At 45.1% G+C, this 24183-nt stretch overlaps 1 protein-coding gene across 1 annotated transcript in view; it reads left to right on the forward strand.

Annotated features, from left to right (window-relative positions):
• Positions 1–24183, forward strand: part of LOC134910143 (solute carrier family 22 member 2-like) — a 176230-nt gene that overhangs the window by 43694 nt on the left and 108353 nt on the right. Inside the window, exon 5 of the mRNA XM_063917833.1 lies at positions 11273–11387. Coding sequence (XP_063773903.1) covers positions 11273–11387 — 115 coding nt within the window. The remainder of the gene's footprint in view (positions 1–11272; positions 11388–24183) is intronic.

Raw genomic sequence — 24183 nt, forward strand, 5'->3', positions numbered from 1 at the left:
TGGTTGCAACAAAATGGGGGAGCACATTTTAGTTGATGACACATGAATGGGGGAGATATGTGATTGCTGATATCTGTGCCTGTATTCCCTATCGACTATGTGTGTCATTACCTGAGGGTTGTAGAAATGAAGATAAAGAACACTTATGGTAAATGCAGTGGTATTCTATGTCAGGTTAATGTACATTTGTCGATTGAGGTCTTGTTCGGTGTCTGTTGAATGCAGTCTTCTTTGTGCTTTTGCCCATTAGGTGCGAGCAAAAGCTGTCAATGTCCATAGATTTACAAAAGTGTTGGGCTAGCGTAATTTTAAAATTTCTAGGGAAACTGGGGATCTATGGCAAAGTTCATCAAATCTCTGGGTATAAGGTTGTCAAAACTTCTTCTTTAATCCATCCGTTGTCTGTATACAGGATCATCAAACTCCTCGTCAAAAGTGGGTCTTTTTACCTAGGAGAAACCGGAAAAACAGGTGAAAGAAACGGACCGTATAATCGCATTTTCATCACATCATTGTTTCTACCGTTGGGTCATAAATCAAATCCATTGGAATTACAATTTCCCCACTCCTTAGACTCATTACCTCAGGTAGTACTTTTCCAATATAACACAATCCTTCTGAGTTTGGGGCAAGCCGCTCATACGCCTTTCTCCCACATGTGAAATATGCATCATCGGGGAGAACATATGGGACTGAATATGTCATTACCATGTTACACATTTTCCATGTGAACTCTCCTAACCCTAATTCTCCCATCTGTCTAGTACACCTATCAGTTTGTACGATCTGTGCACTGTATCCTAGTGATACCTCTCCAACTCTCGTGATCCTATTTCCTAGGGTATACCTATATCGGAAAGATTTTCCTCTACTGGCTATGTGGCGTATAAGCTCTGTATCTGTGGGCATTCTATCTGCTCTATGCGAAAAGGTCATGGTTTGGTTACTCCATGACACTTCCCAATTTCCCGGCTTTCGGGGATTGGAGATGTTAAAACATAATAGGGACCTATCCACATGGTATTGGTGGAGCTTCAAACTAGGAGGGCTGGAGATATTAAACCTCCTGTCCACCGGTCTCCCACCACTTAACTCAAGTACCTCCCCTAACGTTAAAGGAAATGGTACTAGCCCTGGTTTGCTATGACCTTGAGGTACTTGAGAGCATACCCAACAATCTGTTTTATTTAACACATTACCCACTAAGGAGTGATAGTCACTCAATGGATGCCGGTCCGTATGGATATTAAAACTGGATTGGCATTTCTTAATGCACCCATCCTCAACTACGTTGTTACAGAGCCTACAGATACAGTTTTCTTCAGCTAATAATCCTTAAAAGAAAAATGTTTACAAATAACATGGCTGCTAGATCGTTTCCGGTACTCGCCTTTGCTTGGTGATTGGGTTGCTATTGGAAATTTACACCTCCATCTTTATCATCAGGACCTTTCTGGATCCTTTCACGACCTCACTGATACTCTCACCGAAACAGACTGCTCTGGTCAACATCATGGTCAACAGGAAAATCCATATCACAGTCTCTTGGGGCAAGTCCATCTTACAGGAGGAGAAAAGAAGAAATTTGTAATGGGGTACAGAAAATCAGTTTGAGGGGGAAGAGAGACTTGTTACGATAATAAGTTCTCTAGTCTTGTTGTTCTTCTTGTTCTGCTGTCTTCTCAAAGGTGCTGTCTCTCAGTCTTCCAAACGAACATTCTGGTGATGCAATATTCCCTCCAAACCAGCGATCTTTCTGTAAGGAGCAAAAATCTTGCATTACCATTTGTCTAACTGATGGGTGACATACCATCTTTAAAACATGAAAACATGAGTGAGAAGAGAGAGAAAACAACAACAGCAAAAAAAAAACAAAAGAGAGAGAACAATTTATATGCATGTGTATATTACTTAAATCAACAATAGCCATCAATAGGAAAAGAGAAAAAAAAACATTTTTCAAACATTTTAAAACATTGTCAGATCGTCAGGCTGTCATCTCTACATGTCCAATGGTTTCTTTGCGCCGTCCCTCCCCCCAGCACCATACTCCACTTTCTGTATCTGGCCAGGATACATTGATGCGGATAGGTCATGCTGGGGTTTGGTAGACTTCTGCAAAGACCAAGCGGATATGCAATGTTTGAGTCCTTACTAATAATCGTCAGAGATGGGGAGATAGAGAGAGAGAGAAAAAAACATTTCACAAATACATTTACAATGTTTCACCCGGTCATTCCTGTGTCTTCAGGGAATGACCTCCCAATTTATTAACCGTTACCTCAGGCTTACCATCAGTTCTAATGATCACCTTTCCTGACCACATATTATGGGTGTGGCCCAAAATTCTTCCTATATGATCCCTGATTATAATTTGGTGTGTCCTAACTTTTGCTCATTTTCATGTCTAGGGGGTCTGATTTTATGTGGGCTGTTGCAGTTACTGGCATAATGCCCTTCTCTTTTGCACAGATCACAAATCCTTAAGTTCCTCCATGTGCCAATGGCCTGGGGTTTTGGTTGATTTGATGCCTCCTCAAACGCTTGGATGCTCATCACCATCAACCGCTTTCCCTGTACTTCTCTGACTCCTTGGATACCATGATTATGTCGTTGTCTAGGGGGTTCATATACCTTTTGTGAATCTTTGATCATACACTTAGATCTTTCCTAGGATCTGGGTAATCAGACATGATTGATCTCAATTCTGTCCGGGACCAGGGATGGCGCATTGCACTGTCCTTGACGGGAATGGTTCCCTGATCGTCAGTCTTCCCATTGGGGACTGTGATCACCCTGACAGGACTAAACTCAATTACATCACCTTGTTTTGGTCTTACAATATGGGGTACATTTGTTTGTGCGTGATATAAAACATTGTACGTACCTGTGGACACGACCTCACCTGACCCTCCGTTAGGGGGTTTGATTATTGCCTTTACCAATTTGGTCGCGTCCACCTGGATGTCTTGTAGGATGGCTTCTGGAAGAGGTGCCGACATCGTTCTGGGCTCACTTTCTTGTTGGTAATCCTGAGGGAAGTTTAACATGGGGTGCGACTTGCACAGGTTAACATTTGTAATTTTTACACTTTCATTTTCATAAACATTATTACATTTAACACTTTCATTCTTAATACAGTTACTAAGTGCATTTTTATCGTACAACATTGTGCCATTTCTCTGCAACCATAATCCTCTCCATTGCCATGTCTCTCCTCTCAAGATGAAAGTTAGGTAAGTCAATTAAATCTCTTTGTAATTCACCTTCCTGTTGCCATAACTGCAAATGATCATAATGCTTGATTCGTCTCTTTGCTGATTTAATGAGACCTATCCTTCTCCTTAAATTCGTTAACACTTCTAGGCTGAAGCTACCTACTCTTGGGAATTTCTCCCCGTCATGTCTAGTCATTCTCTCCCATTCATCACATAAACTTTCTGTGTGACTTCCGTATTTCTCACACATTACATACCTTGCCGACCCAATTGGTCGGTTCACTGAATCAACCCGAACCGAGGTTGATCGCCCCCTACCTGAACAAGTGGCCCCCATAGTTCGAAAGTGTTGCTTTATTCAGCCAACCCTTACGCAAACCAAAATGTTCAAAATAGGCTGACGGTGGCGGTTTACCGAGTACCCCACTCACTCGCCCACGCCGACCAATACGACCTGATCACACCGATATGGTGCTGGCGTACTCGACCTAGGGCCCCTGCGACCTGAACCTCTATTTACTGGAACCTGTGAGGGTGATCCGAAGAACACTTACTCTTTCCAGTAACTATTGGTTGCTGGATAGTTCCTGAGTGAGCAGCGAACTTCCCTTAAAATAAAAAAAATTTACACAAATCACGTTAGAATGTACAAATAGCGTTTGTGACCCCTTTACTCTAATGGTACTAGGTCAGATTACTAACTAATGTACACAATTACGTGCGGTACAATCGTTTAGTGCACAAGCAACTAATCTTATGTACTGAGCGACCAACGGAATCGAAAATTTTGGCTGCGAATTCCTTCAGCCAGAGCTTATATGGCCTATATGGGTGTTGCACCAACCCTTTCTTGGTGTTGTGCCTGTGGACTGTATAGCGGACTTCCTTGTCTGCTGTACCTGAACCTGCTGGTCTGTTATGACCTCCTGGTCTGTTACAGTATGACCTCCTGGTCTGTTACACTCTAATGCTCAAATTGTATATTTAACCAGGGATGCCTCCCTAGCCACCATGTACGTCACTTACACGCATGTACCTCACGAGTACTCGACTTTTCTTGTGGTTCAACCTTAAAAATTGTAAAAACAAACACTCACTCAACGCATATACACTTTTGTTTCTATTTCTATTTCTGCGCAGAAATTTTTCTTTAGACCAGATGTGTTACCAATTAGGAGAAGGATCTGTTAATTTAAATTTGGAATGTTAAACTAGATTTGTGCGATTTATCGCCTGGCGTTATTTACCGCGTGGCGCTACTTATCGCGTTGAGAGGAGAGGAGAAAAACTTGTGTTTTGAGTTACGTGGGCGTACCCAGACGCTCCGTTGCGTAATTTACGCTGCGTGCGTCGGCCTTTGGTTTGCGTGCACAAATCTCAATTTTTGTTAGAGACACGTGTACGCAAAATAAAGATCCACCGTAACACAATTTATATGTTTATCAATGTAGATGATCCTTGATCATCTACCGCACACCACACTGACTTCGCCTTATCTCCCAGGCAAAAACTGTGTGTTTGTCTATACTTTAACTATGTTACCTTTACTCTTAAACTATAAAATAGCGGCAAATCTCTTTTAGCACGTTTATCAATGCAAATGGCAAACAGGAAGGTGAGATATGTGAAAGTACACAGATGAAAATGCAATTCTAAATTTAATCTAATAACATACATTGATGTAAGCACAGACATATAGACATTTAGACCTTATTCAGTGCTTCTAATTTGCATATGAATTGCTTTTTTAACTACAGTAACTCTGTAAAAGGCGATTTATTTCAACACTGCTAGGGAACCTAAGCAGTCACACAGGTTCATCTGCATTTCAATGGCCATCCTGCACCAAGCAGAGTAGGGTGGTAAGGAAACCAAAAGAAAAAAAAACAAAAAACTTTGTTTTATCTGTGTATCGTTCTTAAATCAAATATTTAATTTATTATTAACTGTTATTAAACTGTATCTGAACTACTTATGATTGACTATGATATGGACTAAACAAATGCATTGAAAAAAAACTCATTAAATGATGATTTCTTTTTTGACAGTGGATGGCTGATTATTTCTTGAAAATCAGCCATTTTAGGGGGGAAAAAATTTGACCTTCCCAAAATGGCCGCTGCTCCTCCCCCATCCATGAGGTTTACACAAAATGGGGGACAGACCTTTTGTCACAAAGAAAAATCATCATGCCAGCCCCTTTTAGTTATCACGCTATGCAGAGCGATTAAAAATAATTTTAAACCTATTTAAACAGACAAACCATCCAATCTGCGTGTGCAGTTGGCACCAAATAGAAATAAAAACCAGATTTACAAAGACAATAACGTACTGTTCTTACCTTCCAGTTCCCGAATTCCCTCAGCACTCCTTACCAAGTGAAGCAGGCGCTTATCTGGTCAGCACTGCAGTATCCCCGACCTCCAAACGGTTTAACGAGGGATACTACCTTCCACTCTTTGCTGACCGATAATGTCTGCTGAAGTTACCTAGTGCAGATATGTGAAGACCGGAGGAGCTCCCCAATTGACAATGTCTATAATATTTGTCCTATTAAAAACACGTTAAAGGTTAAAGAACACAGTACGCAATTGGCGTAAAAAGTACCGCAAGGGTACTCCCTTAACTATACCTTAAGGAATGTACTTATACTGTAAACCTCTGTGTAGTGGGAGAGTGTAGATGCAACACAGTATAACCTTATTACCTTTAAAGCTGTTCGAGCGTCACTGACGCTCTGAGATTACTTAATACTATAAGAAATACACAGATACCGTGCTCAGGGTCCAACGCCTAAATATATATTATGAATGATATACTTGCAAAAGAATTTAACACAATACAAGTCATACACTACAATATAACATAGACTACCTAACCAGATAACTACACAGGAAATACAATACAATACAATTACTATTTAAGGGAAAATAAGAGAGAAAGAGGAGAAGAGAGAGAGAGAAAGAAATGGCTCACAATAACAAGAAGACAAATATGATTGCAGAGAAAGCTTACACATGTGAGGAACAATCGCTGCGCAGTCAGTCAATGCTGAGAATCTTTGTTTAGAAAGTACTTGAGCTTACCCATGCTGCCTGTCCCTATATACACAACACCCAGCAACACAATTGTCCCTACAATGCCGCATGGGGCAGAAGCTAGACTCCATTTTGGGAAAACTCCACTTGATTCCAAAGACTACACCACATGGCTGAAAGGGGGAGGGGAAAATACCCGGCAGCAGCCATTTTAGATTTGCAGGTCCAAACACATGGCACTCTCTACTACACCACAATCACATAGCAGAAAACACAAGACTCCATTTTATTCCAAAATGTCCAAGCCTCAAAACAATGCATATGTTCTGATTTTACAATTCCAAACAATCTAAATCACCTTTCACAATTTCAATCCAACTTCCTAGAACCATCTTATTAAATCTCCATAGGCAAACAAATACCACAAATGCTATGCTACAGGTTGTCTAATGTTCCACTTCATCACAGACTTCACAGAGTATTCAGCACAAACAAGTTACAATCACACAGCTGCGCAAGCCTCACCATCCCCAAGCCATTTGTTTCTCCAAACCAACCACTCTATGCTTACCCATCATTCCACAACTACCCCACCACAAAACACACATTTAAAACTACTCTATGCCAATCAGCCATGAGATATTGAAATTATGATACTTAGCCTTTCGTAAGGAGCCTGGTGATGATCCAGCCATGCTTGCTGTGTGTCAGGTAGCTGTGTGAGTGAGTGAGTGAGCCCTGTGATCTCCAGTGGGTATATCATACCCTCATTCCAGCTCTGGGGGTGTGTCAACAACAAGATGTGTGTGTGTGTCCCTCACAGCATGTGAGCCAGCTGCATCAGTGGCCTTGGTTATGCAAAACAATGGGTGATGACCGACACATTCCTGTCTTGTGGGAAGCTATTGTTTGGCGAATACTGTCCCACTGTCCACTCTCAGTTGAGACAATGACATCTCAGCAATCATTCTTCTGTATACAAATCCAGCCCCATTTCGTAAACACAGGTGTTGGCCCTCCTCATTGAGTCTCAAAGCTCAGTGTAATTAAAGGCTATTGTACTCCGTCTGCGGGAAAGATACTGATTCGGAATACAATTAATCTTCAATTACTATTCCTGTGCTTTAGCTATGCATATGAAGATGTGAAGCCCTCACAACATGCAAACTATTGTTTGGGGGATCTCTAAGGTCAAAGAGCCATTTGAGACCCACTGATACCTGTTGGACTCAGGGGGATATTAACTTATAAAATACATTATATGGTTGAATTATGTAACGATTGAGTCGCACGCTGGGCACACAGAAACTCTACCGTAAATGCGCATACAGTGCGCCTGCGGGTGCACGTAACAGATGGTATGCGCACGCACGGGAGAGCGCTCGCATGCGCAGCGCGGACATGTATGAGGTGCAAATATGGCAGTGTGCATAGTGATATTTTTCTGACTTTGACACTGCGCTCGCCACAGGCTCTATTCCCACTCTATGGGTTGAATGTACACCCATGAGTGGGAATAGTCCCTGTTAGCATGCAAACTGTCTAGATTTTCAGGGGTCGGGATGTGGGCGTCGATATTGTGACCAACAGTCACAGAACTTCATCCCAAAAAAAGCACATTCTAATTATAATATAGTGATGTATAATTTAACTTTTTCATCAGTTGTACTGACAATTTAGAAAGTTGGGTACTTTATTCTTTTCACAGGAATAGGAAAGAAAGAAGACTTTTTTGGGTGCACTCTTGGAAGTTTAACAGAAAAGTCAGAACTGGCAAAAGATTAAAGCGTACACTTTAATAGGTATTAGTTAAAAATTAGGTGTCTCTGAAAAAACAAACAACACAGTGATTAAAAGCTTATAGTCTGTGGTCCATTGGTCATTTATTAATTGCATAAATTGCCCTCTTGGATTATATTATATTGACCAAGACCGCTTGGACCTTCAGACGGATAAACGTGGTAAAGATATAAGGAACTCACGGGAGTATCAGGTCTCTCTCAAATGATTCCTGTTTCAACTAGATGATCTTGGTGTAGACAAAATTGATTAGATGCTGTAAATCTATTGTGCACCGTATGTATTAGGTTGAAGATTGAAATAAGATAAGTGGTGATTCTGCTGTCAGTGTTAGTCACAGAGTATAGGGTTTAGATATTTTCTACTAAGGGGCCCATGTACTAAATGGAGATAAGCCTCCACAACGAAAAATTCAGTGAAAATGCTTGTACATATTGCTTCTCTGCATGTACTAATGCATGTTTCACTGACTGTTATCTGCCTGTGCTAAGTACTGTGCCTAATTTCGCACTGCCATAAACTTCTTATTCCCTGGTGGTCACCCTTCCAAGTACTAGGAGATGCCTGAAGTGAGTGAAGTGACAGGTCCCGCGTAACTCTGTTAGCATCATCCATTTTTTTTGCCGAAAATGTGTCTTATTCTCATCGCTATGTGAATAGGACACCCAAGCAGCTTATATTCTCTAAGCATCTGCATGCAAAATGGTACGCTGTTTTCTAGGATGTAAGTGAACACATTTGTCTAGTTATGATGCCACCTATAGCAATTCCATGCCTCCAAAGAACATCAAAGCCGCAGGTGATAGCACCCCACTCCCTTCCCAGACATCACAGTCACCGATAGCACCTCCAACTCCACCAACCCAGACATCACAGCCCCACTACCGCCACAGACATCATAGCCCTTGGGCAAAGCACTGCTGTAAGACGACCGGTTCAGGTATGAATGGTCGACCATGTTATGGTCGACAGTCATTAGGTCGACCACTATTAGTCAACATTGGCATGGTCGACATGGATACATGGTCGACACATGAAAAGGTCGACATGAGGTTTTTTTACTTTTTTGGTGTCGTTTTCTACGTAAAGTGACGGGGAACCCCAATTAGTGCACTGCGTTCCCTCGCATGGCTCTCTTTGCTCGCTTTGGGCAAGATTGCCGTTCCCAATCGTAGTCCACGTGGATCATAAAGTATGGAAAAGTTCCACAAAAGAAAAAAACATGTGAAAAACTCATGTCGACCTTTTTCACGTGTCGACCTTTCATGTGTCGACCATGTGTCCATGTCGACCATGTGTAAATGCTGATTTACATACAGGACTAAAAGCATCACTTTAAAAAGACATTTCATACACTTTAAATGGAGCCGATGCGGCCGCTATACTTAATCCTCAACTTACGTACTTATTACACCATTAGCGTACAGAGCCCCGTACCGTGTACGTACTTTGCGTACAAATGCCGCGCTGGCTGTACAAAGTACACTCAGTGCGTACACACTCAAAGATACACCATGAACCCTTAACAGCTATACATGTGATAGTAATACACTTATAACTTTAGCAGGGAAAGGAAAACACGACACCAGTTTGTATTATTACTGAAAGGGGGTTACAATAACAAAGCAATACAATACAAAAGAATAATGGCTACAGTCAATGGTACATACGTGTTTAGTTTTCGCCGCACTTCCCAGTCTGGTCCTCAGTCATCTGGGTAGATGACCTTAAGAGTCTGTGTGTGACCAGGCATGCAGCTGGCTCATTTATACAATCTTCCAAAACTTAACACAATGGATACTGTAATCTCTTTGTCCATTGGACACAGGGATGGTCATTTACAGTACAGGAGAGGTCATAGGTTGGTTTGAATAGGTGGGCGATGTCTGTTCCAGATGCACTTGTGGGTGGTCTCCTCTGGGTTCCCGCCGCATACTAAATGTACAGTAAATACAGTTTATATCTATATTCTGCTCCTGCGCATAACTATTCGCAGGAACATGCGATCTTCTGCAAGCAAACACCGGAATATTGCCCTTAAAATACCCTACAGTTGGATACCAAACACCACCTTATAACCTTGTTCTGTCCCCTCCTATCCTGTAAAGGTGAATCCCTTTGTTCTGATACCATTTAAACTGTTGTAACTTGCTGGTGCGGTGCAGGGAGACTATGTGTACATTGTGCACTATTTGGATTAAATATGTAATGTGTTTTGATGGCTTTTTCATGCGTTCACAAACTCTACCGTAAATACCCATACCACGCGCTAATGCGCAGGACCGCTGGAGCGACCATACGCAAACTGCGAATATGCGCACGCACGGCAGAACAAGTACACGCGTGGAGGCCATCTGTGTGTAGTTTGTACGTGATGTGTGTACTGCGATATTTTTCGACTTCGACACATGTCAATGTAAACCAATAGTGGTTGACCTAATGACTGTTGACCATAACATGGTCGACCATCCAAACGGATGCCAAGACGACCCTGGTCATAATGCAGCCTTATACCAACCTGTAGCTTATGGCATGCAATTTCTGTATGATTATGTCAACATATCAGAATAAATAGGCTTACTTTATGCTTTTAGTAGAGAAAGAGAAAACAGCGCTAAAAATTCATAAATTTTAAACACATTCAATAAATTACATTTTAATTTAAAAATATATATATAAATATAAAAAGACTTGTCATGCATAAAGTTATTTGTCCATTAGCAAAGAATGGGGATAAAAAGTTCAATTAGATACTGTTTGACTGCTGCAACACCTTATGACCGTGTTCCTTAATAGCTGAAAAAGTTCACAAAAGTGGACAAGTGATTGTGTGGATGTCCAAAAATTACCAGCTTTGTGTTCCTATTGAAGGGATCCGTAGCAATGGTTCCTGATGGCAACGGGACTCCATGCAATTGTAGTTGGTATCCTGATCCACAGAGGGCTTGGAATGGCTTTGTGGATGTAAACCGGATTGATGAATTGCCGGCAGATTCCTCCACAATCTTTTTGAATAAGCAAGGAAGGCACAGGTCTTTCTGGGTGCAGTAGGTAGTAGTCTACTGACGCGTTTTGCTGCTCTGGGCAGCTTTGTCAAAAGCCATTCCAAGCCCTCTGTGGACCAGGATACCAACTACAATTGCATGGAGTCCCGTTGCCATCAGGAATCATTTAGAAAAGAAGTTATAGGATGTGTTTCATTTTCACTTGTTACAGGTGTGTTCCAGAATCACCACGATGGCTGATATCCCAAAGCCGGAGAACTGAAGCTAATGTAATTATACAGCATATAGCAAAGAAGAATAAAAGAGCACTGACACACACATTACAGGTAAATAATCCACACTATCTTTTGATTGTGAAATAATACACCTTCTACTGACACTCAAAGATATGTAACACAAAGTTATTATTTCTGAGAACTGCCTCCTATCTTCTGTGTTATATAGCACTACGCGTGCACACACATATACACATATCAGTATAATAAGCCCTAACAGCTCCCACTGCTAGAGAGATGGAACATTCCTTGTCTAGGTGAAGAACCCGGCTGCATAGTTGCCTACATTTGATAAAGCATTTCAGGGAGATTGTGTAAGAAACATCTATGAGCGCAGTGTTGAAGTGCACAATTTCTCCTTTTTTTTGGGGGGGGGGGGGGGAAAGGGGATGAGTGTCCCTCCATCGGCGCTATATAATAAAAAATAATGGCCCTCATTCCGAGTTGATCGGTCGCAAGGCGAATTTAGCAGAGTTACACACGCTAAGCCGCCGCCTACTGGGAGTGTATCTTAGCATCTTAAAATTGCGACCGATGTATTCGCAATATTGCGATCACAAACTACTTAGCAGTTTTAGAGTAGCTCCAGACTTACTCTGCCTGTGCGATCAGTTCAGTGCTTGTCGTTCCTGGTTTGACGTCACAAACACACCCAGCGTTCGCCCAACCACTCCCCCGTTTCTCCGGCCACTCCTGCGTTTTTTCCGGAAACGGTAGCGTTTTCAGCCACACGCCCATAAAACGCCGTGTTTCCGCCCAGTAACACCCATTTCCTGTCAATCACATTACGTTCGCCGGAGCGAGGAGAAAGCCGTGAGTAAAAATACTTTCTTCATAGCAAAGATACTTGGCGCAGTCGCAGTGCGAATATTGCGCATGCGCACTAAGCGGAATTTCACTGCGATGCGATGAAAAATACCGAGCGAACGACTCGGAATGAGGGCCAATATTAATTTAAAATGTATACATCCCTTATTACAGAGGATATTCCACTGTTGAAAGTCCACAACAATGATTATTCCAAGTTTCACACATCCCAAAAACAAAGTTCTCAGATCTTCCTTCTCCCAGAGATGAATAGCGAATATTTCTCTCTGTGTCCTTCACAAAACTCCCCACATTCACATGCAATTGAAGGAGAGAAAAAAATGCATAGCATAATACTTTTATGGGGGCAAATGACAACACATAAAAAAGGAAGAAAAATTGCAATATGTATTATGTAAAGAGCATTCAAGTGGGATAATCCTAGGGTGACCAGAATTAATTTTATTACCAGCCTGCAGGAGAACTGTCGATGGTCAGTTCTTTTAGAGCGTGTGAGGAATGATGGATAACCAGTGAAAAGCCTGGGTAAGTTCCTTGGACCTCAGCTGTAGCAGATATGGTATTCTTCCTGTATCGCCCATCTGGATTCCCAGCCAACCCCTTTTTAAACCTCCTAGGTTCTTTTTAAAGGCAGTGAACCTACTGCTTCGCATGAGAGGTGTGTCATAAAATTGCCTTACATGCAACAAATACATAGTTTGGTACATATATTGGCCATGAGAAAATAGAAATGTAATACCTAATGGTAATTCCTTTTCTCGTAGTCCGTAGGGGATGGTCTTAGTACCATGGGGTATAGATGGGGTCCTTTGGAGCCTTGGTACTTTATCAATTCTTCAGTGTGTGCTGGCTCCTCCCCTTTATGCCCTTCCTGCAGACTCAGTCTAGGAAACTGTGCCCGAGGAGACGGACATCTTGTGAGAGGAGGAAAACAGATAAGGAAACAGTGAGTAAACGAACCAACACACAACGAGAGGATAGCAACGCTAACTACAACAGGAAACTATTGACAGCAACAGCAGACCCAACCAAGAAACATACAAGAACAATGCTTGCAGGAAAATAACGAAGCACAGAGGCGGGCACCCAGTATCCCCTAAGGACTACGAGAAAAGGAAATACCGGTAGGTATTAAATTTCTATTTTCTCTAATGTTTTAGGGGATACTGGGATAGTCTCAGTACCATGGGGAAGTCCCACAGCTCCCAGACCGGATGGGAGAGTGCTGAGACCCCTGCAAAACCAATTGACCAAACTGAAGATTCTCTGTAGCCAAGGTATCGAACTTGTAGAACTTAACAAACGCGTTCGAACCTGACCAAGTAGCCGCTCGGCATAACTGCAAAGCCGAGACACCACGAGCAGCCACCCAAGAAGAACCCACTGACCTTGTGGAGTGGGCCTGAATTGAACTCGGCAGCGACAAGGATGCCGAAGAGTAAACTTGCTGGATAGTAAGGCGGATCCAACGAGCAATTGCCTGATTTGAAGCAGGACAACCAATCTTGGTAGCATCATAGAGAACAAAAAGCGAGTCAGATTTCCTGTGACGAGTCGTCCTCTTGACATAAATCTTCAAAGCCTAAACCACATCCAGGGACTTTGGCGTAACAGACATGTCAGACACCACAGGAACTACTATCGGCTTATTGCTGTGAAACGCCGACACCAACTAAGGCAAAAATTGCGGACGAGTCCTGAGCTCCGCTCTATCCTCGTGAAACACCAGATAAGGGCTCTTACAGGATAAGGCACCCAATTCCGAGACGCACCTCGCTGAGGCCAAGGCCAACAACATGACAGTCTTCCAAGTCACATATTTCATGTCCACCTTGTGCAAAGGTTCAAACCAATCCAATTGGAGAAAAGTTAGAACCAATTTGAGATCCCACGGACCCATGGGAGGCACAAAGGGAGGTTGAATACGAAGGACTCCCATCAAGATCGTCTGGACTTCCAAAATAACAGCCAACTGCCTCTGGAAGTAGATAGACAAGTCCGAAATCTGGACTTTGATGGAGCCTAAATGCAGGCCCAAATCCACTCCCATCTGCAAGAAGTGCAAGAAACATCCCAGATGAAAATCTACAGTAGAATACTACCGACCCTGACACCAAAAGACATATTTCTTCAATATGCAATGGTAATGCTTCGACGTGACCAACTTCCTGGCTTGGACCATAGCCGAGATACCCTTACCAGGAATCCCTTTTCTGGCTAAAATCTCCCTTTCAACTTCCATGCCATCAACATAGCCGTGGTAAGTCTTGATAGACGAATGGTCCTTGCAGAAGAAGATCTTCAAGAAGTGCCAGAGACCAGGGCCCGTCGAGGGACATGGCTAGGGGGTCCGCATACCAAGCCCTGTGTGGTCAATCCAGGGCAATCAGAATTGCCTGAACTCTTTCCCTTTTTAGAACTCTGGGAATGAGAGGAATTGGAGGAAACAAGTAGATTAACTGGTAAACCCATGGTGTGGTCAGAGCACCCACCGCTGCAGCCTGTGGATCCCTTGTCCTGGAACAGTAGCGATGCTGCTTTTTGTTGAGCCAAAAAGCCAACACTGTTGAACCAACAGCTGAAACACTTGCGGGGGAAGGCCACATTCCCCTGGGTGCATATCGTGTCTGCAGAGGAAGTCTGCTTCCCAACTGTCTACTCCCGGAATGAAAATGGCCGACATGGCCCTGGCATTGTATACCGCCCAGAGGAGTGTACGGGACAACTCTCACATTGCGGCCCTGCTTTTTGTTCCTTCCTGTTGGTTTATGTAGGCCACCGCTGTGGCGTTGTCCGACTGGACCTGTATGGCCTGGTGTTGAAGGAGAGAGGAAGCCTGTAGAAGGGCATTGTAAATCGCCCTGAGTTCTGAATGGTTATCGGAAGGGAAGCTTCCTGAGTCGACCACCTTCCCTGAAACTGAGCCCTCTGGGTTACAGCACCCCAACCATGGAGGCTTGCATCCGTTGTCAACAGAATCCAAGCCTGAATTCCGAAGTATCGACCTTCCACTAGGCGGGAGTTCTGCAGCCACCATAAAAGGGAAATCTGTGCTTTTGGTGAAAGAGATATTCTCTGGGGCATGTGAGACCCTGACCATTTGTCCAGCAACGGACGGGCATTGAGTCTTCCATAATGAATTGCCTCGTAGGAGGCCACCATCTTGCCCAGTAGGCGAATGCAAATATGCACCAAGATTTTTTGTGGGTTCAGCACGGAGCGAACCATACAATTAATTATTAAGGCCTTTTCCATAGGAAGGAACACTTTTTGAGATACCGTGTCCAGTATCATCCCAGGGACTGAAGCCGCTGTGAAGGTTCCAGGTGTGACTTTTGCAGATTGAGAATCCACCCAAGAGTCGTGAGGAGCCGCGTAGTCAGGTTGATGCTCTCCAACAACCGAGCCCTGGACGTTCACTCCCATCACGCGGAATTGTAACATCATCTCCACCATCACCTTCATGAACACCCTTGGTGCCGTGGAGAGACCAAAAGGCAAGACCTGAAACTGGAAGTGGTTGTCCTGCAGAGCAAATCTGAGGTAAGCCTGATGAGGCGTCCATATCGGGATGTGAAGGTACGCATCTTTGATATCCAGGGATACCAGGAATTCCCCTTCTTCCAGGCCAGAAATCACCGCTCTCAGAGATTCCATTTTGAACTTGAACACCCGTAGGTATGGGTTTAGATATTTGAGGTTCAAGATCTACCATACTGAACCATCCGGTTTCGGTACCATGAACAGGCTGGAATAAATCCCTGGTTTTGGAGTAGAGTTGGCACTGGAACAATAACCTGCATCCATAGCAGTTTTTGGATGGCTTCTTGCAAGGTAACTCTTGACACAGGTGAAGCTGGTAAGCCTGACTTGAAGAATCTTGGAGGAGGGAGTGTCTGAAACTCCAACTGGTATCCTTGGGACATTAGGTTTCTCACACAATGGTCGTGGCAGATCTCTGCCAAAATGTGTCTGAAATATTTGAGGCGAGCACCCACCTGAAAGTCCCCCTGCAGCTGGGGCCAGCCGTCACGCGGATGGCTTCATTGAGGAAGAGCCTGAAGACTGTTCCAGTGATCCAGCGGCCGCTGGTCTGGGTGGTTTACCTCAATTTCCTCTAGCTGCATTAGCTGCATTAGAGGCACCCCTGGTGCTGCCCCTAAATCGATCCACATGAAAGGACTGTAGAGAGGGGCCTGGGTAAGCACGTCTAGCCGGATGAGGTGGATGGCAGATAGGTGGACTTACCTGCCGTTGCTTGTGAAATCCACTTGTTTAGTTCATCACCAAACAAGCCCCCCCCCCCCCGTAAAGGTAAGATTCACAACGCCCCTTTTGGAATCAGTGTCCGCTGTCCACTGTTGCAGCCACAGCGCCCTACGATCCAACACAGCCATAGCTTTGTAGCGTGAATTGATCAGGCCAATCTCCTTTATAGCCTAACTCATGACGTTAGCGGAATCCTGAATGTGTTGCAGGAGTGTGAGAAGCTCATCCTGAGGCATAGTATCAGAACCCTCAATTAAGTTACCAGTCCATTTAACAATGGACCTTGTGATCCAACCACAAGTAATGTGGGTCTCTGTGCGACTCCCACTGCAGTGTAAATGGGTTTGAACATAGTTTCAATCTTACAATCAGGGTCCTGTAAGGAGATAGCTCCAGGTACAGGCAGTACAATTTTACGTGACAGCCTGGACACTGAGGTATCCACAGCAGGAGGATTCTCCCACATCTTCCTATCCTCAGGGGGAAATGGGAAGGAAGTTAGCAACTACTTAGGGGTTTGAAATTTCTTGTCAGGACTAACCCACATTTTTTAAAAAGTGTGTTTAATTCCTTTGAGACAGGAAAGGTAGCAGTAGACTTAGGTTTTACATTAAAAAATGACTCATCATCAGGTTCTGTCTTCTTATTGGGGATATTCAGGATCTCCCTAATAGAATATATAAGGGCTTCCTGAGTACTGTCTCCCTTATCAACCTCCACTTTCCCCTCCTCCAAATCTGTCAACTCCTCATCAGAGTCAGATTAGGGCACATGGTGCAGTGTGCGTTTCTGTGAAACTGGCAGGGTGGGTTGAGAAGCAGGTCTGAGGTCTGAAGTGTGAACCAGAAAATCATCCATAGATTTTTTTTAAACACATGTCTTTCCCGCCTGGCAGAAGCCAGTTCAGATGATATGTTAGAAATCATCCCCTTAATAGAATCCAGCCATTTTGGTTCCTGTGTGCTGTTTCCCTGAGAAGGGAGACTGCACTGAGTACACAACAGAGACTCCCCTGGAGTAGGGGAAACTTTGTGCTACAGGACTGACATACAATTTTCTTGCCTGACATACTGTACAGCAGAACACACACACAGGAGCAATGAAATAACACAGTAACCCAGAGATCCTGGATGGAGTGAGACAGAGTGAGACAGAGAGGGAGAAACCAGCACAATCTTGCCTCAACAGCTAAATCAGTGCTTTGCCAGGCAGTAACTAGAGCCTTAGATAAGGTAACTAGCTATAAACAGACAGTATATTGCTCCCCTCTACTAAAAACCACATTGGTACCAGTCTAAGGTGGTTTAGAGGGTCCTTGGAGGAGCAGCACCTCTCTGCATGCAACCTGGACTGTGATGCAGCAGGAAATGGCACCCCGAGCCGCCGGTCCCACTCTCCTGGAAGCCCCACCCCTATAATGGCATGCGGTGTCCCTGTATTAATTTATACTGCCAATTCTCACAAACTCACATTAAACGGGGTTAAAATCCCTTTACTGTGTCAGCACCAGTGTGGCTATATGCAGCAGGCACCGCAACTCCGCAGCGCAGAGTGCCCACCACGCCCTTATGCCGCCATCTGAACCGGGGACCCGCTAACCGGGACCCTGGTTCCTGTACTCACCAACCAGCATCGTCAGCTCTGTTAGGGGTGGCGGAGAGCTGTTGAAGTGTGCGCTCACCCTGCGGGCGAGCGAAACAACACCTCAGGAGCTAGTGTCCTGTCAGCGGGGATCCGGACCATTAACCCTTCAAGAGGTTGGTACCGGCCCCCCCCCCCCCCCCCCCCCTAAGTCCCACGACGCAGGCAGATGAGTGCCAACCAGTGCTGCCTGAAAATAACAAATTAAAATAAAGTTTTTGAAGAAAACTCTCTGGGCCTCCAGAGAATGCACAACAACAAATAAAGAGAGTCTTTCTGCGCACAAAAAGAGCTGCAATTCGCTACTATGTAAATAGTGTGTCACCACACACACAGAATAAAATCCAAATAACAAGAGAATGCACCCAGCTCCTCAGTCACATTTTTCTAAACTGAGTCTGCAGGAGGGGCATAGAGGGGAGGAGCCAGCACACACTGTAGAATTTTTAAAGTGCAAGGCTCCAATGGACCCCATCTATACCCCATGGTACTAAGACCATCCCAGTATCCCCTAGGACATTAGAGAAACCTTATTTGAAAATAAATGTAGATATAGGGATCATTGCAGCTTCTAACCAATGCAGGGAAATGGTACTGATGATCTATTTGAATGTATATATCTAAGATTTCTTTTTTTAAATGTATGTAACAGCTACACAAAGCGGGTAATGTGTAATCAGAGAGATTGCTACACTCTTCAGGGAATTGCTAATGTTTCAGGGACAGTTGGCAAATGGCAAATATTGAACAGTGTAAGTATGGTGAGTAGTGAGTGACAATGATTGGGGGGAGTGGAGTGGTTTGGTAAAGAGGAGGGTGTGCAACCAATAGCAAGCAGGGCCGAATAGAGAGCAGGTGGGGCAGAGCCGGAGCAGACTGAGGTGACTCGGTATATATCAGGGACATGCAGTCAGGGATGGCAGGTGAGGCAGAGAATGAAAATTACTGATTTCTGCTGCGGTGTACACTGGGCTCCACAAGGATAGACATTGGGGTGTAGAGTAGATAACTTGTCCGCTCAGTTAAAGAAATTGAACCAGTCACTGACTACTAAAAAGTCTGACCCTCGCTCGCCTAAGACCAAGGGGTCCTCTAAGCGGACCATTACTTCCTCACAATCCACTGCTGTCACTGACACCTCGTCTGATGAAGATGGCGTTTACACTGACCCCACAGATTCTGACACAGATAATACTGATGGGGATAGTAGTTCACAAGTGGATGTTCCTGATCTATTGGAGGCTATAAAGTTGATTCTACAGATTACGGATGATCCCGAGGCATCCGTTCCTCCTAAGAAACCAGATAGAGTCAAGCGTCAGAAGGTGGTTAAACAAGTTTTACCTCATTCTGATCACCTGGTTGATATACGTCAAGAATCCTAGGAAAATCCAGGTAAGAAGTTCGTGCCTCACAAAAAGCTGCTTGCTCGCTATCCCCTTGCGCCAGAGCTGTCTAAAAATTGGGAGACACCTCCTCCAGTGGACTCGCATGTGGCAAGGATGGTGGTTTCCTCAGCTCTACCTGTTACTACCGTTGCGTCTCTGAAAGAGCCTACGGATAAACGTATGGAGGGTTGTCTGAAAGCGATTTACACCCTCATGGGTGCTGCGCAAAGGCCCACTATTGCAGCGACATGGGCTGCAGAAGCTATTGAAGCATGGGCCCAAGAGTTGGAATCTGAAATCTCTTCTGACCATGCTAGACAATGCTTTTCTTATATTGTCACAGCTTCTCACTATATTAAAGAGGCAGCTTCTGATGCCGGTGTTCTGGCAGCCAAGGCTTCTACTACGTCAGTCCTGGCTCGCCGGATATTGTGGCTGAGATCCTGGTCTGTGGATCTGGATTCTAGAAAAACCATGGAGGTACTCCCTTTTAAGGGGGATATCCTGTTCAGGGAGGACTTAAATAAGATAGTGGCTGATTTGGCTTCTGCCAAAACAGCCTATCTGCCAAGTACTGCTCCTTCTGTGCCGAAGGCTAAAAGTACTTCCTTTTGTCCCTTTCGTCCTTCAGGTAAAGCAAAGGGTCAGGCGTACCACAAGCAGGCCCGCATTTCCAAACCTGGTAAACCAAAGCCCAAAAGAGGCTGGGCTGCCTGTCAGCCAGCTTCCAAGACTGATAAGCCTGCCACATGATGGGTCGGGTCTCCCCCTGGGGGATCCCAGGGTGGGGGGCTGGCTTATAGGGTACACCCAGGAATGGTTGAAGACCACTTCAGATGCCTGGGTACGGGAAGTCGTCACTCGAGGTTACGCCATAGCCTTCAAAAACCGTCCTCCTCATCGATTTTGCCTGACAGATGTCCCTTCGGACCAGACAAAGGCAAAGACTCTTCATTTGGTGGTACAGACCCTCCTGGACACAGGAGTGGTAGTACAGGTGCCTCGTGCACAGAGGGACCAGTGGTACTATTATCCGCTGTTTCTAGTCCCGAAACCAAATGGGTCCTCCCGGCCCATTCTCAACCTCAAGGCATTGAACAAGTTTGTGAGTATGTCCAAGTTCCGTATGGAAACCCTTCGCTCTATTGTTCTGGCCTTGGAACCTGGGGATTATATGGTTTCCCTGGATATACAGGATGCTTACCTGCATATTCCTATAGCAGTGTCGCATCAGCAATACCTGAGGTTTGCGGTTGGAAACCTTCGTTACCAGTTTTGGGCGTTACCTTTTGGTTTAACCACGGCTCCGCAAGTCTTCACCAAAGTTATGGTGGTGATGACGGTGGTACTCTGTCGTCAAGGGGTCAGGATCCTACCGTATCTGGATGACTTGTTGATCCTGGTAAATTCCCTGGAAATTCTCCTACGTCACCTAGATCTGACTGTCCGGTTTCTGCAAGCCCACGTGTGGCTCATCAACTGGAAGAAATCCTCCCTGGTCCCTGCTCAGAGCATGGTGCACCTGGGAGTGCTATTGGACACTCACAACCAGCGGTTGTTCTTGTCTCAGGAGAAAGTCCTGAAGTTTCAGGACAAGATTTGTTGCTTCTTCTCTTGTCCGCAAGTGTCGATACATTCGGCGATGCAGGTGCTGGGCTTCATGGTGTCAGCATTCGACATGGTGGAGTATGCTCAATTTCATTCTCGCCCTCTCCAGAGGCTGATTCTGGCCAAGTGGGACGGCCTGCCTCACCGGATCAGGTCTCACATGATCTCATTGACTCCGGAGGTCCGTCTGTTGCTGTTCTGGTGGCTCCAGGACCAACGATTGTGCAGGGGTCGTCCCTTCTGGATACCTGACTGGGTCCTGTTGACGACGGATGCCAGTCTAAGGGGTTGGGGCACGGTGTTGGAGCAACACTCCCTTCAGGGTCGGTGGACCAAGGAGGAGTCTCTCCTCCCGATCATCATTCTGGAATTGCGGGCGGTCTTCAACTCATTGAACCTGGCCCAGCATTTAATACAGAACCGTCCTGTTCAAGTACAGTTGGACAACGCCACCACAGTGGCTTACATAAATCATCAAGGCGGCACTCAAAGCCGCTTGGCAATGAAGGAATTCTCACGGATTCTTCAATGGGCGGAACGCCATCTACCGGCCATATCGGCAATATTCATTCCGGGAGTCCTGAATTGGGAAGCGGACTTTCTCAGTCGTCAGGACGTACACGCCGGAGAGTGGGGCCTCCATCCAGAAGTGTTTCAACTCCTAGTGGAAAGGTGGGGCCTTCCAGACGTGGATCTGATGGTGTCTCGACACAATCACAAGGTTCCGGTCTTCGGAGCAAGGACAAGGGATCCTCAAGCAGCATTCGTGGATGCGCTGGCGGTGCCATGGAAGTTTTGGCTGCTGTGTGTGTTCCCTCCGGTGTCACTCCTGCTCAGGGTAATTCGGAAGTTCAAGCAGGAAGGAGGAATCCTGCTTCTCATAGTTCCAGCGTGGCCCAGACGGCACTGGTTCTTAGACCTTCAGGGCCTCCCATCAGAGCGTCCAATTCTACTTCCACAATGCCCAGACCTCCTCGTTCAGGGCCCCTGTGTCTACTAGGACCTGGCCCGGCTGTCTTTGACGGCGTGGCTCTTGAAGCTTCCGTCTTGAGGGCTAAAGGGTTTTCTGAGGCGGTCATTCAAACTGTGTTGCATGCACGGAAACCGGCTTCGACTTGGATTTACTATAGGGTCTGGCATTCTTACTTTGGTGCACATCTAACAATTATGATGCTTCCAAGTTTAGTACAGCCAAGCTTTTGGCTTTTCTTCAGCAGGGCGTAGACTTAGGCCTGCGTCTGGCCTCCCTCAAAGTTCATATTTCTGCCTTGTCGGTGTGGTTTCAGAGAAAAATTGCGACCTTACTTGATGTTCATACCTTTACTCAAGGTTTGTTGCGTATCCAACCTCCCTATGTCCTGACTGTGGCGCCTTGGGACTTGTCAGTGGTTTTGGAGGCATTACAAGAGTCTCCGTTTGAACCTCTTGGTTCAGCTGATCTTAAGTGGTGGTTCTTAAGGTGATCTTAAGGTGGTGTTTCTGCTGGCTATTGCCTCCGCTAGAAGAGTGTCAGATTTGGGTGCCTTGTCTTGTAATTCCCCATATCTGATATTTCACCGTGACCGGGCGGTTCTTAGGACTTGTCCCGGATATTTACCTAAGGTGGTTTCTTCGTTCCATCTTAATCAGGAGATTGTGGTTCCGGCCCTTGTCTCTCCTGACTTGTCTCCCAAAGAGCGGTCTTTGGATGTGGTACGGGCTCTCTGTATCTATGTGAAGAGAACTGCTTCTATTAGGAAATTTGATTCTCTCTTTGTTCTGTTTGGTTTTCACAAACGTGGCTGGCCTGCTCACAGGCAAACTTTGGCCAGATGGATTAGAATGGTGATTGCACATGCTTATGTGAAGGCTGGTTTGTCAGCTCCTGCTCACATTACGGCCCATTCTACTTGGTCTGTAGGTCATGGTGCGACCCTTGAACAATTGTGCAAGGCGGCTACGTGGTCCTCGGTGAACACGTTCATTAGGTTCTATGCCTTCGATACTGCCGCTTCCCAGGATGCTTCCTTTGGACGCCGGGTTCTTGTGCCCGCTACAGTGCGTCCCATAAGGAACTGCTTTAGGACATCCCCAATGTCTATCCTTGTGGAGCCCAGTGTACCCCGCAGCAGAAAATGAGATTTATGGTAAGAACTTACCTTTGTTAAATCTCTTTCTGCGAGGTACACTGGGCTCCACAAGGCGCCCACCCTGACGCACTTAGCTTCTTTGGGTTGGTATGGCATTAGCCGCTGACACTTCTCCTGTCATGAGAGTGTGGTGTATGTGGCTACTAACTGTTGTCGACTCTTTTCCTGCTACTGCATTGGGCTGGTTAACTAAAAACTGAGCTCCTGTGCAGGGAGGCGGGATTATAGAAGAGGCGGCGCTATGCATCTTGGGAACAGTCAAAGGTTTTGAGCATGTTGGTGCCTCGGATCAAGATCCTACTCTACACCCCAATGTCTATCCTTGTGGAGCCCAGTGTACGTCGCAGAAAGAGATTTAACAAAGGTAAGTTCTTACCATAAATCTCGTTTTTTTTCCACTGACCTGTGTTACAATTTACAGTATATCACGGTATGTGTTATAAATTATAGAAACCTGTTGGGGGTTTTTTCACACTGGAATACGATGAGCTCGGCCTCCCATCTCAATCTAAAACTGCTTGGACCTGGGGGCAGATCTACGCCACAGGCAATAAAACTTCAGTGATTAAAAACATCAGTGGCGGGCAGCTATCGCATCTAGCTCACTGTGGCAACAGTGCCTAAAGAGTCATGTGAATGAACGCGTCTCCTCCTCTCCCAGCCCAGATGCTGCTACAGCTATTGCTGTGTGCTTGTGCATCTGTCCCCATCCAAATTGGTGCTGGTAAATGGGGAGAGTAACTACTCCAGGCTCCTGTGGGTTGATGGTGTCCCAGCCAAGTATGGTGGGCTCTTGGCTCAGAGGCATGAGCAATGCAGAATCCACCCTCCAGTACACGCCAGCCACCCCCAGCCCCGTTGGTCTGTGCTAAGTAACGGGCTGCTGTCCTACTATAGGTGAGTGCAATGGACCCGCGTATATACTGTATATATATATATATATATATATATATATACACATATAAATAAGCATCCAGAAGCAGC

This window comes from Pseudophryne corroboree, chromosome 4 (genome assembly GCF_028390025.1).
Source record: "Pseudophryne corroboree isolate aPseCor3 chromosome 4, aPseCor3.hap2, whole genome shotgun sequence".
NCBI classification, from domain to species: Eukaryota; Metazoa; Chordata; class Amphibia; order Anura; family Myobatrachidae; genus Pseudophryne; species Pseudophryne corroboree.